Source organism: Quercus lobata, chromosome 8, assembly GCF_001633185.2.
Source record: "Quercus lobata isolate SW786 chromosome 8, ValleyOak3.0 Primary Assembly, whole genome shotgun sequence".
Classification (NCBI taxonomy): domain Eukaryota; kingdom Viridiplantae; phylum Streptophyta; class Magnoliopsida; order Fagales; family Fagaceae; genus Quercus; species Quercus lobata.
The window spans coordinates 18,318,927-18,338,131 of record NC_044911.1 but is presented as its reverse complement, the minus strand read 5'-3'; the positions used below and the strand labels follow the sequence as shown (position 1 = coordinate 18,338,131).

General features: G+C 32.3%; 1 protein-coding gene across 1 annotated transcript; it reads right to left on the bottom strand.

Annotated features, from left to right (window-relative positions):
- Positions 1 to 2,950: 2,950 nt before the first annotated feature.
- On the bottom strand, positions 2,951 to 6,461 carry LOC115958442. The gene is made up of 2 exons (XM_031076855.1): positions 5,974 to 6,461; positions 2,951 to 3,329 (listed from the first exon to the last, which is right to left on the bottom strand). Exons 1-2 carry the CDS (start codon positions 6,395 to 6,397, stop codon positions 3,061 to 3,063), a joined length of 693 nt encoding a protein of 230 aa, XP_030932715.1. The 5' UTR covers positions 6,398 to 6,461; the 3' UTR covers positions 2,951 to 3,060.
- Between the last annotated feature and the right edge of the window lie 12,744 nt (positions 6,462 to 19,205).

Below are 19,205 nucleotides of genomic sequence, written 5' to 3'. Positions count from 1 at the left end.
ATTGGTTTTGTGAGCCACCTTTTTTTTTTTTTTACAGTAACTACAGTGCCAAGTGGCACTGTAGCTACAATAACTACAATTTTTTTTTTTAATATTTATGTAAGCTAGTATATATATTATTATATTGACAAAATAAATTTCACAATATTTTCATAATTATTGACGTGCGTGAATACGCTAAAGCACTGTAGTTACAGGGTTTTGGTTTTGTGAACCACTTTTTTTTTCTCTCTCTCTCCAGGTTTTGAACAGTAACTACAGTGCCAAGTGGCACTCTACCGTAGCTACAATTATTTTATTTTACTTTATTTTATTTTATTTCAGTAATTGTGTTTTTTTTTTCCAAGTTTTGAACAGTAACTACAGTGCCAAGTGGCACTGTAGCTACAATTATTTTTTTTTTTTCAGTAATCGGTTTGTGTTTTTTTTTTTTCCTTTTAAATATTTATGTAAGCTAGTAAATATATTGTTATATTGACACAAAAAATTTCACAATATTTTCACAATTATTGACGTGTCAATTTCTTACAAATCGAAATAAAATAATAAAATATGAGACTGTAACCAACCACAACTAAAAATAAATGTTTTGAGAAAATGTTACAACACTTATTGTGCAATGCTTTTGGTTTATTCAACAAGCACAGTAGCTACAGTGCCTAAAGTTTTTTTTTTTTTTCCCAGTAATTGGTTTGTGTTTTTTTTTTAAAAAAAATATATATATTTATGTAAGTTGGTATATATATTGTTATATTGACACAAAAAATTTCACAATATTTTCACAATTATTTACGTGTTAATTTCTTACAAGCCGAAATAAAATAATAAAATATGAGACTGTGACCAATCACAACTAAAAATAAATATTTTGAGAAAATGTTACAACACTTATTGTGTAGTGTTTTTAGTTTATTCAACTGGCACGGTAGCTACTATGCCTAAATTTTTTTTTTTAAATATTTATGTAAGCTGGTATATATATTGTTATTTTTACACAACAAATTTCACAGTATTTTCACAATTATTGACGTGTCAATTTCTTATAAGTCGAAATAAAATAATAAAATATGGGACTGTGACCAACCACAACTAAAAATAAATGTTTTGAGAAAATGTTACAACACTTATTGTTATCACAATATTTTCACAATTGTTAAGATCTTAGTTTCTTTTAGATCAAATAAAAAAATCCTAAGTCCGCAACATTTTAACATTAATTTCTACGGTGCCTAATGTTGTTGTTGTTGTTTTTTTTTTTTTTTTTTTTTTTTTTTTTTTTTTTTTTTTTTAATATTTATGTAAGCTAGCATATCTATTTAACTATATAAAAAGAACCAGAGGCTCATGAATAGTATTTTTTTGGTTTATTCAATTAGTGAGGTGTACTTTTTTTTTTTTTCCCTCAAGTATGCCAGTGGTTTGAACTTTGTTTTTGTTTTTGTTTTTTGTTTTTTTTTAAGATCTTTATATGTTTACTTTGTACTTGCAATGCAAGTTTACATTGTAAATATATAAAAGTGGTTAATATTATACATATTTGCACAAAAAATTGTAAATATTGTACAAATTTTTGAAGATGTGTACAAAATTTGCCAATTTTTTTGTGACTACAATATAAATTTACATTGTAATTAAGTACAATGTATACATAAAGATATTATGAAAATGTTGTGATATGTCAATTCTTTATGGGTCAAAATAAAATAATAAAATATTAAACTGAGATCTGTCACGATTTTATACGAATGAGATTAACTTTTTATGACATAATTATCAAAATTTTTAAAATTAATATATCTTTTGATTAATGTAAATCTCTATATATTTTAAAAATCGAATGATTTATATTTTTATTTTGTGATACAAATAAAATCTAAAATTGATCATAATCATTACTTTTTTTTTTCCCATGGCTAGCAGGTAGCTTACATGTGCTGCCCTGACTAGTGTTTTATAAAAGTAACTAATCAAATATTAATATTTATCCGACTTTCTGGACAATGATCTACATGGTAGAAATTAACACGAGATTTTTTATACTCCTATATATCTTTCTTTCGTTCCCTATTACGATCGATCAGTGAGTAACCCCCTCGTGAGTCGTGCATTCTTTCCTCAAAGCTTCATTGATGTTCCGCTTTCAGTTCATGTATTTGCTTCATTTTCAGCCTCTTTTGTAACCTGTCTTTCTCAGTTTCTCTCCTCTTTTTGCACAGCAATCTGCACATGGTTAGTGATAAACCCATAACGTGTGATGCGATTAGTGAAAATTACATTAAAAAATGGACTAAAGTACAGTTTTAGTCCTTAAATTTGGGTTTTTTGAGCGTTTTTATTTTTAATTATCTTATTAGAAAATGACATTAATAAGTTAAAATTAGAGTTTTCAGGACTTTTTAATTCATCTAATAAAATGACGACATCATTTTCATCATACCATGTCATTTTAAATTATTTAATAATTTAAATTTTTAGGCTACAAAAATAATAGGAGCATCATTTTATTGAACAAACTAAGTACGCGTGGCAAGTTTATGTGGTACTTAACAAAAGATATGGATGGATGGGCAGTTGATGCAAACATAACAGAGTTTCAAAGAGTAAAATCTAAATTCTAAAACTTCAAGGTGTATAATCCAAACACCCCCAAACTTTAAGGGTGTAGTTTACAAATTTAGCCTTAAAGATTAGTATATTAACAACATAAATCATTCCTAATCACCCAATTCTGCCACATCGAAACAAAGGCCAAAGAGGTGGTTTAAAGGGGAGAGAGAGAGAGAGAGAAATCCCTATTATCCAAATACTTAATAATAAATTCATCACTCCAATACTTAGCAACATATATCATTCCTAATCACACCCAATTTTGCCACAACTTAAAGCAAACACCAAAAGCGCGGGGGGGGGGGTGGGTGGGGTTTGTTTTCACAATAATTACACAAAATCTGAGACATACAATATTTATCATCCCAATAGTTAACAATTATTTCATCACTCCACCATCTTGTCTTGCCTTCTACTTAGAATTCATCCTAGTTATTCTAATGGTAGGAACAATCAAATCATCCAAAAATTCATGAAGTCTCCAATCACATCCTCTGTTTTTTCATCCACATTTGATTCGAAGGAAGAAGAGATATTCTCTAGCTTGAAATCATCAAAAGGCTTATGTATCTTTGCTCGTTCAATTAATTTCTTGCATTCTGTGATTTCTTCCTCCATTTTGCTTATCTTAGCTTGCAATGCCTTTGTCTCCACGTCATTACCCCCATACAACTTTTCATTATAGAGAGATTGCGAAACAATCTTATAAAATAACGTCCCACCTACAGATACAGTAGAAACACAAGAAGATTATGACAAAAGAACAAAATGTGGGAGGATAAGAATTCCAAAAACTAAGCATATAAGTATTTCATTTGAGATGCGAAGAGCTTTGTAACTCAATTGATAATTCTTGGTGTTTATTGGATTCATTTAAAGTTCTCACTTCATTATATACAATTAAGAATTAAAAGGGTGTAATACATTATCCTTCAAGTATTGAGAAGTTGAAATATAGATGTATTGCGTTCAAGAATGGAAACTAACATGTTCAACATGTAATTCTTTTAACGAAGGAACCCAAAAAATCCTAGAAAAATAAACATGGTGGCTAAGCACTTTGTGAAAATAAAGAGTCTAGCCATGAAGCCAAAAACCCACTAGACATCCCATGTGTTAAACCTCACAATTCTAAACTGTGAATTTTAAGTTTGGGAGAATTATATGGTTGTTGAAAGGGATAAGTGACTTAATAAGAAGAGGAAGTGCATATTTATGTGATACTTTGACCGTTTTGTAATAAAAGATTACAGAGTATTAATTCATCCATGATAAGTAGAGACCATATCTTTCTTGAATGCACCATGTAGTTCCACGAGAAGAATGGTAACATAAGTATATATGCTAATCAAGAAACCAAAAAGTAGCAAAAGGTAAGAAAGAAGAACCTAATGGATTTTCGCCCAAAAATCTTGTAGTTTAGTGGCATTTCTTGATGTCCTTTATGAGGAAAACCAAGGTTCAAGTCCCCCTCCCCCACTTTCAACAATCAAATTATCAAATAACGTAATGTATTTTCACTTCAACAATGTTTATAAATGTGCAAAATGCCTAACGCCATATAACCAAATGTATGTAGAGTATTGATGGTGATGAAAATAGGTTGTTTGACAAACTAATTACTATCTATTATTTGATTGACTAATCCTTTATATTGGAATGGGTAAAGAGTTCTCCCTTGTAGCTTGTCATTCTCGCATAAATAGTGAAGAAAAATTTCATCAATACAAAGTAAATGTACATGCATCAACAAATGCAAAATGCACCAACCTAGAAGTAATTTTTATCAAATTTTATCAACAAGTGCAAAATGCATGAATTTATATTTTTGTATTTGGAGTGTTGAAGATTTAAACGTGGAAACCTAATGGTTGGTTAGATAATTTTTGTTTTCCTTTTTGCGTGAGATTGAGATTTGTCTAAATCTAGATTTGTGAACATAGATATTTGTTTTGGTTGTTGGGATATAGATTTGAGGAAATCTGCTGTATTAGATTTGTGTTATTTTGTTTCTTTTTCTTTTTATTGGAGTACTTTGCCCATGTGCATAGACCTTAAACCTGGTCACCCGTCCAATGCTAGCCATCCAACCAAACGTAAGGTGCGGATAATTTCATTCAACCCTTTATTCCAGTAGCAGGTGAAAGAGTGTGCCATCCAAAAGGATCAAGTCGAGTGGCTGTTGTACACAAAATCCGATCTAACTCAACCCGTAAACATCCATATTTTTTGTTTACAACATTTTTTTTATAAATGATTAAACTTCATTGGGGAAACAAAATGATGGAATACAAAGAACCCAAGCACACAGGCAATGTGTGCTAAGGAAACAGGAAAACACCAAGTCGAAGACTCATGAATCGTACGTTTGTCAATCAAATTAAATAAAGAGATAAAAGTGAAAATACCTGCACTTATCCATTCAAATAAAATTTGGAAATAAGGATAGTTTATTTTTTCTATTACAATTTGCATTTGCAAATCGCAACTATTGGCAAAATCCCACTGCATATATTTTCATGCGCACAATACCACTCTATATCGATTATCGAATATCTTTCAACCGCACAATACCACTGTCCTATATCATGCTATAGCAAGAATATGTAACTGTCTTTCCCAATTCCTCTTCTCATCAACAAAAATTTTAATCAAGTTATCTCTAGAATTATTTTAGTTGATTTTTTTAATATATATCAATTTTCATTCATATTTGAGTCTATTCATTCAAAATAACATTCTTACTTCACTATATCAATGCCAAATTCTTGATTATATCTAATACTATGAAATCTAACTATAATGTACCAAGAACTAGATTTTTATTTTATTTTATTAATCATTATGACGATTTAACTTTTAAAAAGTTAAGTATGGACAAATTAGAACTATTTATACATTTGATCAACACTAAACAATTTAGAAAGCAATATAACTTTCGATTCCAATAATGAATTTTCAATTCCCAAATAGTGTCCTTTCAAATCTATGGTTTTTTTTAATAGAAAATGCGGTTGCCTATATTAAGAGAGAAATTGTTGAGAAATGAAAACTTTAACTCAAATTTGATACTTGACTATTTTAGTTTTCTAAAAGTATTAAAGTTTAATTTTTTTTTTTTTTTTATTTGGCCACCAAAGTAAATTCTTGAGTTTATTATTAGAATGACAAGGACGACACCCGGACCAGGAAACCTACTTTTTCAAAGGTAAAATTATAAAGAAAAATGAAAAATATTTTACCAATTTGACTATATTTTAGCTGCAAACAAACACTTGAAATGGGAAAACACTTTCCCAAAAATATTTTAGGAGCATAAAAAAATTAGGGAGGGGGGTGATACTGTATGTAGTTGTAATGATAGACCTGGGATGGTTTTGAGGCCCTCCTCGCAAGCAAGAACCGCAGCGCTTTTAGCAAAGTTGGTGGCAATCCGACTGATCTCGGAACGGGCTTCCTCGTCTTGCATGGACTGGATCACCTTCGTCCTAACGACGTGTGATAGTGTATGTAGTTGTAATGACAGACCTGTGATGGTTTTCAGGCCCTCCTCGCGAGCAAGAACCGCAGCGCTTTTAGCAAAGTTGGTAGCAATCCTACCGATCTCGGAACTGGCTTCCTCGTCTTGCATGGACTGGATCACCTTCGTCCTAACGACGTCATCAACCTTGGCAACAGCAGCCCAGCCATAACCATAAGAGCTCGAACCCCACCCCTTCACAGTCGTTAGATCAGGTGCGTTTTGTATCACCAATTGGGTTGCAGAGGAAATAAGGTCCCATTTCCCCATATGATCTCTATCTTTCTCAAAAAGCAGAATTTTTATTTATTTTTTTATTTTTTTTGAATACGAAACACAGAATGTGAAGGTTTTAATTTGGTCTAATGCTTCATGCCAAAGAAAAGTCTTATTAAGGAACGAATGAGGAATCACTTTATTACCACCACTCGCCAAAGTAAATATTCTTTTATTATTATAATATTCCCACTTACCAAAAAGATAAAAATAAAACCTCACTGAATTTTCTTTTTGATAAAAATATTAAGTTAAAAAAGAAAAAGAAATCGGACAGACTTATAAGAATTCAAATTCGGCCGCCCAAAGTTCTAGTTGATTAGGGTCAGATTAATTGTACCTTCCAATTAAGGATCTTTTCACTTTCGTTTATTATAGTTTCAATTTTTTTTTTCACGTACAAAAAAAAAAAATATATATATATATATGCACATCTTTTGAATTTATTTCTTTCTATACAGATAAAAATAGTATAAAATAAAAGTTAAATAATACATAATACTTAAGTTTATAAGAATGTTTAATTCCATAAGTCTACTAGTATGATAATACCACAAAAGGAGAAAGAAATGTGTACACTTGTTATAAATGAAACAGAAATAAAGTTTTTACTCAAAAAAAGAAAAAGAAAAAAGAAATAAAGTTAAATCACCTAAAAGTATAACTATTTGCATAAAGCTTTAATAATAAAATAAATAATTAGGGAAAAAAAATCTATAATAAACTTAAAAAAAGTAGATCTGATATTGAAAATATTTATATTTCAAAATTGTACATCAAATTGATAAGAAATTGCATTACTATTTCATCTATTAATATGAAAATTTTAATTTAACTGTAGCATATAATAAAATGGGCTAATATAAAATTAAATCTTTAAATTTTATTATAGAGATTTGACATATAGATAGGATTGGGCTGGGTCAAAATTGCGTACAAGTAAAGAATGGGGCAAACTAAAGATTGCTAGTCCTGAGTCCAATTTATAGATCTATTCAAGCACACACATGCACTCAATTTAATCCGATGACAACTTAGATCCATATTTTATTTTGCTCGAATTCTCCTTAAAATCCCAAACCCGTTTAATCAAAGCATCAGTCAAGCAAATGATCCCACAAAAATTAAGTGGTAATTAAAAAAATATATATAAAAATAAAAAAATAAAAAAACATTCCATAAGAGAAGGATCATTCCAGTGCATTTGGTTTTTGTAATAACTTTGGCTGCTGGGTTGTGCTTGGATTTGAGCTTGGACCACTTTAAATCCTGTATGTCACACAAGTTCGTTAGTCCCATGGTATGGGTATTGAAGGGCCTAATGTTTGCGAGATAAAGTTCCAATTTGAGTTAAGCCGCACGATTAAAACACTTCAATGTAAACAAAATGAAGTTATGGGACTTATTTTTAAAAATTCCAACTATTAGGTAAAAAATTAAGACATTTAGGAACCATCATGATTGAGCTTATTGATTGAAAAAGGAAAGGAGGTAAATTATAGAGTTCAAACCAAGTTTAATATACCGACTAAACAGTTAAAAGGAACGTCTAGTGGAGATTGATATTCTCAGTCTCGAGTCAATTTATTGGTTGCACCAATCATTTTGAGAGTGATTATACGGAGATCAAGTTGTGATGAAACCAAACTTGAATCAATTAGAATCATATATTAAGATAAAAACAAGAAAAAAATTGAATGGATATAAATATAAAGATAATGCTATTTATAATCACGAATAATATCTTGATGAATACATAGGAATAACAGAGATACCAGTAGATGACCCAAAAACTTTTAAACTAATTAACCCAAAAGAATTGAAAACATGATGCAAAGAAGTAAAGAAAAATTGATGATTAAAGAAGCTTGTATCATCAGCATATTTTTTTCCACAAATTATCAAATTATACATACAGAGCATGTCAATTAGGAATAGCTACAAATGATATTCACAACCACTAAACACCAGCATGCCAGAAGTGTGCACTGCTTCTGTACACTAACCACGAGGTATAGACAAAGTGTTCCCAGGGAATAGGGATAGATGAATCCCAAATCTGTGATTCTGCAACCAAAAAAAAAAAAACCAAATTAGATCAGATCAAATGGAATTATGGTCTCTGCAAAAAGTATGTTAAATCAAGAGAAGATCAAGTATTTCCCCAAATTTAAAATCTTTTTTTTTTTTCTAATAATTAAGAAAGATTTTATTAAATACACTACTTCATGCAAGAAGAATGCAGTAGCTAAACAAAATATGTACATAACACAACTTATCTTCACTAGTGCTCATTGTGGCAATTAGCACGAAACTCTTAACCTACCAATTGGAATTTTGGAATAATAAGCAAACATTCTCAGTTTCTCACCCTTGGACAAGTGTAATGAAAGATAACAGTCCACAAAATTTTCTTTTTTACCATGCAAAGGCTTGCACCTTACGGAAAAGTGTAACAAAATTGAGGTCTCTCTTGCAGAGCAAAATAGTATTGCCAGATTCTTGCCAATAAGTATATTGATTAAGCACAGGTTGGAGATTAAGATTAGAGAAAGTAACGTCGACACATAAACAAAGACACTCATACCAAAAATACGGGTGGAAAGTGAAAAAGGTTAGAACTTGATGGCAAGAAAGTTAGTGCAGATGAAAAGGCGACCAAGAAGGGGGGAAAAAGAAAGAAAAGGCAAAAGAACATAGTGCATATTCTGGATCATGATAGAATCATTGAGAAACTTATTAACAATTTTTTTTTTTACAGGTAAGAAAAATTATATTAAGAGGAGACTACTTCATTAAAAAAATTGAAGTAGCCAAAAAAATATGTACGGACAACACAACGACAACTCCCAAACCACAATGCCAAATCCAAGCCGATCATCTATCCAATCTCACCCTCTACCTACACACAGTAACACACTCAAAATCCATATGACATTTTGGATTCTTCCGTATCTAGCTCTAATTCCCTTCAAAATCCCAGGCCCATTTGATCAAAATATCAACAAAAAGTCTGTTTGTTGGTGATGAAAAAAAAAGGAAAGATAAAAAAAGCTCCATAGCATATAGATCAATTGGAACTGAGCCCATGGCGAATTCAACATAAGAAATAGTTGGATGGAACTGATTAACTGAAGAATGAAGATTGATTTGCTCTGTCTATTGAGACAATTAATAGATTACACTAGTCCTTTTTTGAGAATGACTATACAACAAAGCAACAATTATCTTGTAGATAAATACTCTAAAAAAATCTTGATGATCCTCAATTTTGTAATTATCTAATTATCCCCTTTATTCCCATACAAACAAGCCTATTTTTGACACTAACTAACAATCAATTACAAAATTATTTAATTAATTTTAATTGTTTAACCAATCAGAATTAATTTAAATTAATCATGCATGGTTGATTCTACCTAAACACAATCCATGCTGACCATGCAAACTTGGTTATGCGATATCTTTCGATCTGACGGTCCGATTTGGAAACCATGCATACCGTCACAACCGTTAGAATCTTAAGATCATTTTTATGATATGCAATGAATAAATTTAATGCATGTAATGCAATCATGATTTTTGGGTAAATGAATGGTCATTCTAGTCATCTTCCACGATTAAATCATGAGTGCAAAATCGATTATCTACAGGTTCAATTACATGCAATGGCGTGGTAAGAAAAAAAAAATCACCAACTAAACTAAATGCAGTAAAAATTAAATTTGGCACGGTAATTTGTTTATAAATGGGGAAAACCACTAAAGCAAAACCCCACCAGGTGATTTTAAGGTCACAACTCCCAAGAATCCACTATTATCAATCACAAGCGGTACAAGTATAAGGAATCTTACCAAACCCTTTGGCCTATCCCGAAATACCAACTTACAATTAAACCCTTAACCCAATACCCAATTGGACTTGTATTGTAGTGGCAATTTTTCGTTCAATGCACGAATCCCAATACGTGACTAACCAATGATGCATGGATCCCAGTACGTAACTAACTCCTTTGCACGAATCCCAGTACGTGACTAAATCCACAGCAACCCTTTGATTGATGTAGTTGATTTGCAATAGCTTCACATAGAAACACCAATAAGATCTTCAATGATGGTGTGAGAGACTTTGCTTGGTTACAAAACCCAAAGGCGTACAAGAAACGCAGCAATAACTCTTTCTTCTGTAGGAGGAGGCTAGGGTTTCAAAATGAAAAACCTTATGAAGCTCTCTAGGGTTAAGTTTTTCTTTTTCCACCTCCTTATTTAAATAGGAGTTCAATGGGCTCTCCTATTCCAAATAGGTATACACAAACCTTGGGTTTTCCTAGTCCAATAAGGATTATACAAACCCATAAACAAATAGCCTTTTAGAATTAAAAAGTTGCTAGTTATAGTCTGAATCTCGTAAGCTTGATAGATCGAGACATGTGTCGAGCTTTAATGAATCTCGACAAATCGAGCTTCTGTCAAGGAGGTATCGAGACCTGCAAATTGCACTTTTCTTAAGCAGTTCTTGAGTAATCTTCATGTCTTTAATGTAACCACTTATACTGATCATCTTGAACCTACTTAGATTTACCCAAATACAAATAAAGTGCGTTTTGTCAAAAGATATGCCAATTACATAAAAATATGTCCTTTACAATCTCCTCCTTTAGCAATCCATGACAAAACCATAAGAGTACATTGAATGTCCTAGAATACAATCTACTCAAGATTACAAAATAAATAAGCCTGGTCTAAAAGATCTGAACCTTGGAAGTTGCTACAAGAAGAAGATTCGGAATCTTGACTTGGCTTTAACTTGTCTTTCCTTAAAGGCATTAAACAAAACACATCAAGGTACCATGTGTAAAATAATGACAAGTTAAATAAACAAGAAACATGTGTATAAAGAGAGAAAAGAAATAACACGTGAGTTAAAGAGTGAAACACATACATCATCATCAAATATAGAAACAACACATGATGTATGTAGAAGGTTACAAAACCAAAATATACACAACACAAAATATATATCAATATCAAAGTGTATTAGACTAACTCTCCCCTTAAGTCTATTACTCCCTCTGAGGAATGACATTCAATTCTCAAAATTCTCCCCCTTTTTGACACGATTGTCAAAGGGCATAAAATGCCAAAAAACTTGACCGAAGACAGACAGAAAACTGATATAGAGGGAACGAGGAGAACAAGGAACCATAGACCTACAAGAAAAAGAAAAATAAGGTGCTATGGACGCAAAGGAAAAAAATGCAAAACAAAGAAAAATGAAATGCATGCAAGGGTATCTCGATCAATCAAGGAGGTGTCGAGAATCTATTGAGAAGAAGCCAACCTCGAGAATCTGTTGAGGATGTGTCAAGCAAACAGAGAGCACAAGATTTTGGCTCGATGGATCGACCTATCTGTTGAGAAGTTGTTGAGGTCAAACCCAGAAATCTCGATAGAAGTGGTATCTGTCGAGATTCTGTCGAGAAGCTATCAAGGATGCAGAAAAGAGGTTTTTCAAGGGGGGAAAACACATAAGATGAGAAAGCAACAAGATGGCTACTCAAACAAGCATCCAAGCAACATGTTAAGCACTCAAACCACACCTCAACTCTAGATGCAAAGTGTTCCTAGATTCACAAACACACTAAACAAATCTAACCAATTTTATATTTCAAAAACAAATTAAGACAGTTTAGCAAGTATATATTAACACATGCATCCGTTTTGATGGCCAAAACACATTGTACCTACACATATATCAAGAGTAGCAAAGAGTATGCGCGTTGTGTGTGAAAACATAACAAGTGTGCACAAGTTTCTCATATTATGACAGTTTGAGATATGAGAACATCTAATACACTCACACACAATCATAACTGTTTGATGGGAACTATCACCTTTGAGGTACATCATATAACTCCCACATCTCCTAGAAACACACTTACAATGATTTTAAAAGCATTTTGATTCTTTTGCCTTTTATATTCTTTGCATATTTTCTTTTTGAACATATCATGCATGGGCATATAAGAAAGAAAAGAAATACCCAATTATGTAAGCCAAAACATAATAATTTTGTTATACTGAAGCACACAGATGTTATACATGATTGGCGGGCTTTAGTGGTGGGATGGTTATTTATGCTTTTCTCTTAGTATTTTCTAGTCCTTCCCATCACAAAGAGTGATATGAGTATTAAGTATAAAAGATTACTTAATCGTACTCATCACCAACACGAGCCACAAAGCTCACTTGCTTAGTTGTGCATTAAAATGCTCATCCAAGGTACACAAGTACCAATATATACAAACACACACTGTTTTTGTATTTTTCAATTTTTTCAATTTTTTTTTTTTTGAAAAAAAAAAAAAACAAAAACTGAAAAAAAATAAACAAAAACTAGCAAACAACTATAAAGCATAAAAACTAGATGCAAATGCATGAAAGTATGATTCCAAAAACAAATAAGAAATCAAGCAAGAAAGTCCAACTTTAGATAGAAGGAATTAAAGCAAAGAACAAACAATTAAGTCTTAGGATCCTTCATTACCCACACAGCACGAGTCTTTGGCCGTGAAGATGAAAAGGCACGTGTCCTAATATGACTACTAAAGGACATAGAGGAATTAGAATTCCCCTGAAATTGAGTTAAAAAGCTTAAAATTTTTAATAACTCACCAAGAATAGGTACAAAGCCTTTAGACAAAGGATGAGACCTATTGGACACTCGCTTATGAGAAAACAACTTGAAACAATTAGGGCGAGTGTGACTAGAACCACCACAATGGTGATAAACGTGAGTAGCTTTAGAGCTACTCGACTTCCTAGAAGGAGGTCTAACCTTAGAGGTTGACAACTTAGGACAATTTGGCCTAATATGACCAACAATATGACAATGATGCCAAGTGGGGACAAATTCAGAATTTTTATTCAACCTAGGAGGAGTTTTAGACATAGGTTTAGAAACTTTAGCGTTAGCATCAGATTGTTTACCTTTGTCTATCCTAGCAATATTAGCATTCAACTCTTCATTATTCCTTTTAAATGGAGGAATATAAAAATCTTTTTCTTTTGAGTTAGGCTCAACAACAAGTTTGGCACTAGTTAATTTTTCAACTTCGGTTTTAGATTCAACTAGTTGCTCTTCCAAACTCTTAATTTTTTCCACTTGAGATGAAATTTGATTTTTAAATTTCTCATTCAAATTATTAGCTTCATCCAATTTTGCAATCAATTCATCTCTTTCAAGTTTGTCCTTTTTAAAATTAGCTTTTAATTTTGTAGAAAATTCAAGAGATTTCATACAAAAATTATAAAGCTTGCAATAGGTATCTTGAATATCATCATCATCATTCAACACAAGATCATGCAAATTAAAACAATCAAGAGTTTCCATAACAATGGGGGTCAATGGATCACACAGCAAAAATTAAAACCAAATCAGAGTGTGTTTGCTTTGATACCACTTGATAAGTTAAAATGAATTGACCCCTTACAAATTAATTAATTACCCAAGTTAATTAATTAGGTTCAATTACATGCAATGGCATGGTAGCACAAACAAATCATCAACTAAATTAAATGCAGCAGAAATTAAATTTGACTCAGTTATTTGTTTACGAATGGAGAAAACCACTAAGGCAAAATCCCACCAGGTGATTTTAAGGTCACCACTCCGAAGAACCCACTATTATCAATCACAAGCAGTTACAAGTATAAGGAATCTTACCAAACCCTTTGGCCTATCTCGAAATACCAACCTATAGTTGAACCCTTACCCTAATACCTAATTGGACTTGTATTACAGCAACAATCTTTCCATTCAATGCACGAATCCCAGTACATGACTAACCAATAATACACGGATCCCAGTACATGACTAACTCCTTTCCACGAATCTCAGTATGTGACTAACTCCACCGCTACCCTTTGATTGATGTAGTTGATTTGCAACAACTTCACATAAAAACAACAATAAGATCTTCAATGATGGTGTGAGAGACTTTACTTGGTTATAGAACACAAAGGTGTACAAGAAATGCAGCAAGAACTCTTTCTTCTGTAGGAGGAGACTAGGGTTTCAAAAAGAAAAACTTATGAAGCTCTCTAGGGTTAGGTTTTTCTTTTTCCACCTCCTTGTCTAAATAGGAGCTTAATGGGCTCTCCTATTCCAAATAGGTATACACAAACCTTGGGTTTTCCTAGTCCAATAAGGATTATACAAACCCATAAACAAATAGCCTTTTAGAATAAAAACATTGCTAGCTATAGTCTGAATCCTGTAAGCTCAATAGATCAAGTCGTGTCGAGCTTTAATGAATCTCGATAGATCAAGCTTTTGTCGAGGAGGTATCGAGACCTACAGATTGCACTTTTCTTGAGCAGTTCTTAAGTAATCTTCATGTCTTCAATGTAATCACTTGTAATGACATCTTGAACCTACTTAGATTTACCCAAATACAAGTAAAGTGTGTTTTGTCAAAGGATATGCCAGTTACATAAAAATATGTCCCTTACAAATCGAGAAGAAAATTTATTTTCTAGTTTTCTCACCTCGGCTCTACATACTCTTTATGACTACCAAATTTCCCACAAGTAATGGTAACTAAACTAGAGATGAATATAAACTAGAGTGACAATATTGCCAAGGGCAGATGGGAATCTTTTTCAACAATAGACATATAAGAAAAGGGTGCTCATTGATTTCTAGTTTTACACATCTTTGACTTTTTGCTCCCTCTGTTTCAAGTTCAAGAAAGAACCATATGCCCCTCTACTCCCTTCACGTTAATTTCTTCTTCTTTTTGTCTAAACATTAGGTATTTTTTTATTATAAAATATTATTTTATTTTTTTATGTAACAGGAGCGTGTATCAATTTATACAATTACCATTTTCTATGTTTAATTTTCTTTTCTATCAAACAAAATTTTTTTCATCATTTCACCTTTTCAAGTCCAACCATATGCACATAAAGAAAAACTAAATCCTTTCTATGTCCACCATTTTCTATTCCCCCATCTTCCATTCCCATTCTTATCCTGATTTTCCTTGCATGTCATCATCATTTACATTATCCTCATATTGTGCACACCCTTGTCACCTTAGGTCTATAACACGTTAAATTTGGGAATGCAGGTCACCATTGCGTTGATTCACTTCGGTGAGGTGCTAGTGCAACGTATGTTTGGTGTATGAACAGGAATATACACGTGGTCAACAACTATTTCACGTAGTGGGAGATGTACGTTGTTGGTGATTTAGTTTCTGGGTTTTACTTTCTACTGCTCTGCTATACCCTAACGCCAATATTTTTTTTTTTTTTTTGGTTTTCAGTGTACTTCCATTTTTTTAAAAAATTTAGTATGAATGTCACTTATTTATTTATATATTGGCAGATATATATTTGATTTGGATCTGTTCATTTTCTTCCTTTTCAAGATTTGGGTTTTTCTTCCTCAAAAAATGATTTTTTTTCTTTTTTTCTAATGGAATTTCAGCTTTTTTTAAAAAAAAAATCCAGAAAAGAGTAAGAATAGCATGAATGACTAACACAACATAAAATGTTTGTTTGTTTTTGTCTTTCAATATAAAATTTACAATTTAACACAAATGAACCTCTCAATTATACATTTCAATGTAAAGGTAGATATATAGTTCCCATCAAGATGCTTGAGAGACCTCCTAGAGCTGAGGATGATCATGAAGATAGTTTAGTTTTGTTAAAGAATGTTGGAAACAATAACTTTCAAGGTACAACACTTGTAAATGCTATTGCAGGTAATGGCCTCTACCCTTTGCTTTATGCGAAATATGTTGCTATTATAAGCACTTTTTTCTCTGTAATAAGTTTGTAATCTTTTTATTTTCCCTCTCTTTCTCTTGTTTTCATAAAGAAAAATTTACCCATTTCTATAATCATTGCATGTCACTTGAAAGATTCATTTATAATGTGGAAAGTTTAAACTAATTTATCATTTGTATCCCTTTTCTATGTTTGTTTGTGATAAGTTACCAATTCTCTGAAAAGCTTAAACTATTAGGAAATTGTGAATTTAATTATTTAACTATAGTTATAACACTCTCTCTCATATGTGGGCCTAAATTCCCCCTTCAATAAATGGGGCTCAGAAACAATAAAAGGTACTTGGAAAACACCAAATTTAATTTGCTTGCTTAAGTGCCAATAGGCACCCTGTTGATTTCTTAATCCTTTCCATTTTTCACGTAGCTCCATTACCACTAGATTTAGCTAGCCATTTTAAGGGGGAGAGATTTTTAAATGACAACTTGAAGTCTCAATCAAATTACTTCTTTCTTTTGTAAAAAAGTTGGTTAAATGGATTATAAGTAGTCTCAAACCTCTTAAATATTGAAGAAGCCATTTTAGGTCTTTAAGGTTCAAATAAGACTCATGTCACATTCTTAGAGATTATAAGTGTACAATTTGCAAAATGTACAAATGTAAAATATTAATCACAAAATATGTAATATAATCAAATTGATATGATGCTTGACTATCAACCATCTAACAAGGTAAAAGTAATTTCATTGGTTGAGGATGATTGGTTCTTGCTTGACGAAGGTGATTTTTTTCCCACATAGAAACCCGGCTCTTTGGGTTCTAGTAGTGAACTCTCACTGTGCAACATCATAACTACAAATGAAATGTTAGGCCGATCCTTATGATGTTGTTGCAAACATAAGAAACTAATATGGAGACAACGTTCAAGCTTCGATAGGATGCAAGAGTCCTTTAAGCAAGTATCAATTAGCTCCAAAGTCCTTCCTTCTTTCCATGATTTCCATGCCTAAAACATTTGAAAATTTCTTGTCATTGTTTGTATCATAATATGTAGAAAAAATAAATAAATAAAAAGGAAGAAAAAAAAAGCTAAATCTTTTGACAACTCACATGTCCAACAAGGTTTAGACCATGTTCTGGATGGAAAGACCCTCGATTTTTCTTTCCACATATTATCTCCAACATTAATATTCCAAAACTAAAGACATCAGATTTTACTGAAAATAGGCCATCAATGGCGTATTCAGGTGCCATATAACCACTGTAAGAATGGAAATCTTTGATTAGAAAATTTTTCAATAACAAAACATTTTAGAAATAGGCAAAATTACACTGTTGGCCCTTGAATTTTACCTTGTAATAGGAATTGGTCCTTCAAGTTTTAAATGTACATTACCGGTCTCTCATGTTTCAAAATGAGCACTGTTAGTCTTTTAGTCAACTACTATTAGTGTTATTGCTTATGCAGGTAACGTAATAGTGACGTGACATCTTTTTATAGACTTGGGCCAACCAAAATAAGGCAAATCAATTAAAAATTCAAGTCAAATCCATATATGTAAAAAAAAAACGAAACAATCTCTTTTCTATATCATTCATCCCTCATATCTTTCCCTCCTCTATCCCAAATAAATCACAACCTTCTCTCCATCATCAACCTCTGAACCTTCGCCATTCCTAGACCTATGGAGCTCTTTGGACCAAATGAGAAGGTCTTGTTTGTGTTGAAGAAGGAATTGAGTTTGTTGATTACGTCAGGAGGTCAAAGTCGGAGCATATCTCAGTGAGGATGTGGTTGGTCTCCTCAATGACTCTATAACTAAACTCATAGGCTCAACTATGGCAGAGGGTGAAAGAGGCGGATATCCATCATGATCTTTGATGGCCATGATTGACAAAGGTTAGGATGTGTGGGTTTAGGTGCAGTGGAGGATGACAAAGGAGATGATTGGGAGACTCTATAGACATCGTATTTCATTTCGGCCTTTACCTGAGATCCCCAACCCCAATGACGAAGAACTTAATCACTACCAAAATTATCAACATCATATATGAAGCCCACCAACATACAAGCCTAATTTGTGGCCATAAAATACCCAGGCCCTAACCCAAAACACTTTTTCTATCCCAATTTGCAAATCTGCCCAGGGTGGCGTATGCTAGGAATTGGTGGCGTACGCACCAATTTACTAGCGTACGCCAATATGGGACAACAAGCCCCATTTTACTCTTTTTCCATTTTGGTGAGATTTCGGGTTAAGCAGCCTAATCAACTAGTTGGTTTGACGTCCCATTGAAATCTCAGAGCCTAAAAATTTCTCTAGCAAAATCACTTGAAAAATTGGCCTCCTAGCTTCAAAGAGTGCAAGAATAGTTTTAGTGATCATTTGATTTAGTTTTCTAACATTTAGTTGTTGTAAAACTAATCTCCTTCTCATTCATTCTCAATTGCACACACCATCAATTCCTTGCCCATATACCTGTGTAAGGACTTTCGTCTCCTAAGACGTTTAAGGCTAAATTTGTCTTGAGTTATGGCTTTACACACATCACTATCGTAATTGGTAGAACACATCCCTTTTAAGGTGTTAAAAGTTAAGGTATGAATCCATCCCATGATCCATATCCTCTATCTTAGTTTTTTTTTTTTTTTTCTATGCTTTCACATGTTTACATGTTATTTCATGATTTTTGTTCTTGAAGTAATGTTGGTGTAACATATTGCTCAATGATTACTTGCTTCATTCCTTAAAAAATCATGTAAAATTGTAAATCTGCTTAAGAGGCATACGCTCGAAATGATGGGCGTACACATTCTTACTCGGTGTATGCTGGGTCTTGACAAATTAGGGTTTTTCTTCCAATTGCTTTTTTGGAAAATGGCATGAGACCTAGGTACCTGAAGAATTAGGTTTATGCCTGTTAAGTTTAGACCCCTAGAAAACATAATCTGTTTAACCTAATTTATTAGCCAAGTAGTTACTTAGGTTAATTATTCAAAT

Bases quoted from the DNA above. Each gene is read 5' to 3' on its own strand.
- LOC115958442 (XM_031076855.1), bottom strand. From the start codon at position 6,397: ATGGGGAAATGGGACCTTATTTCCTCTGCAACCCAATTGGTGATACAA. The intron at 3,330-5,973 runs GTCTATCATTAC...CTGTATCTGTAG, and splicing joins GGGCCTCAAAACCATCCCAG to GTGGGACGTTATTTTATAAG.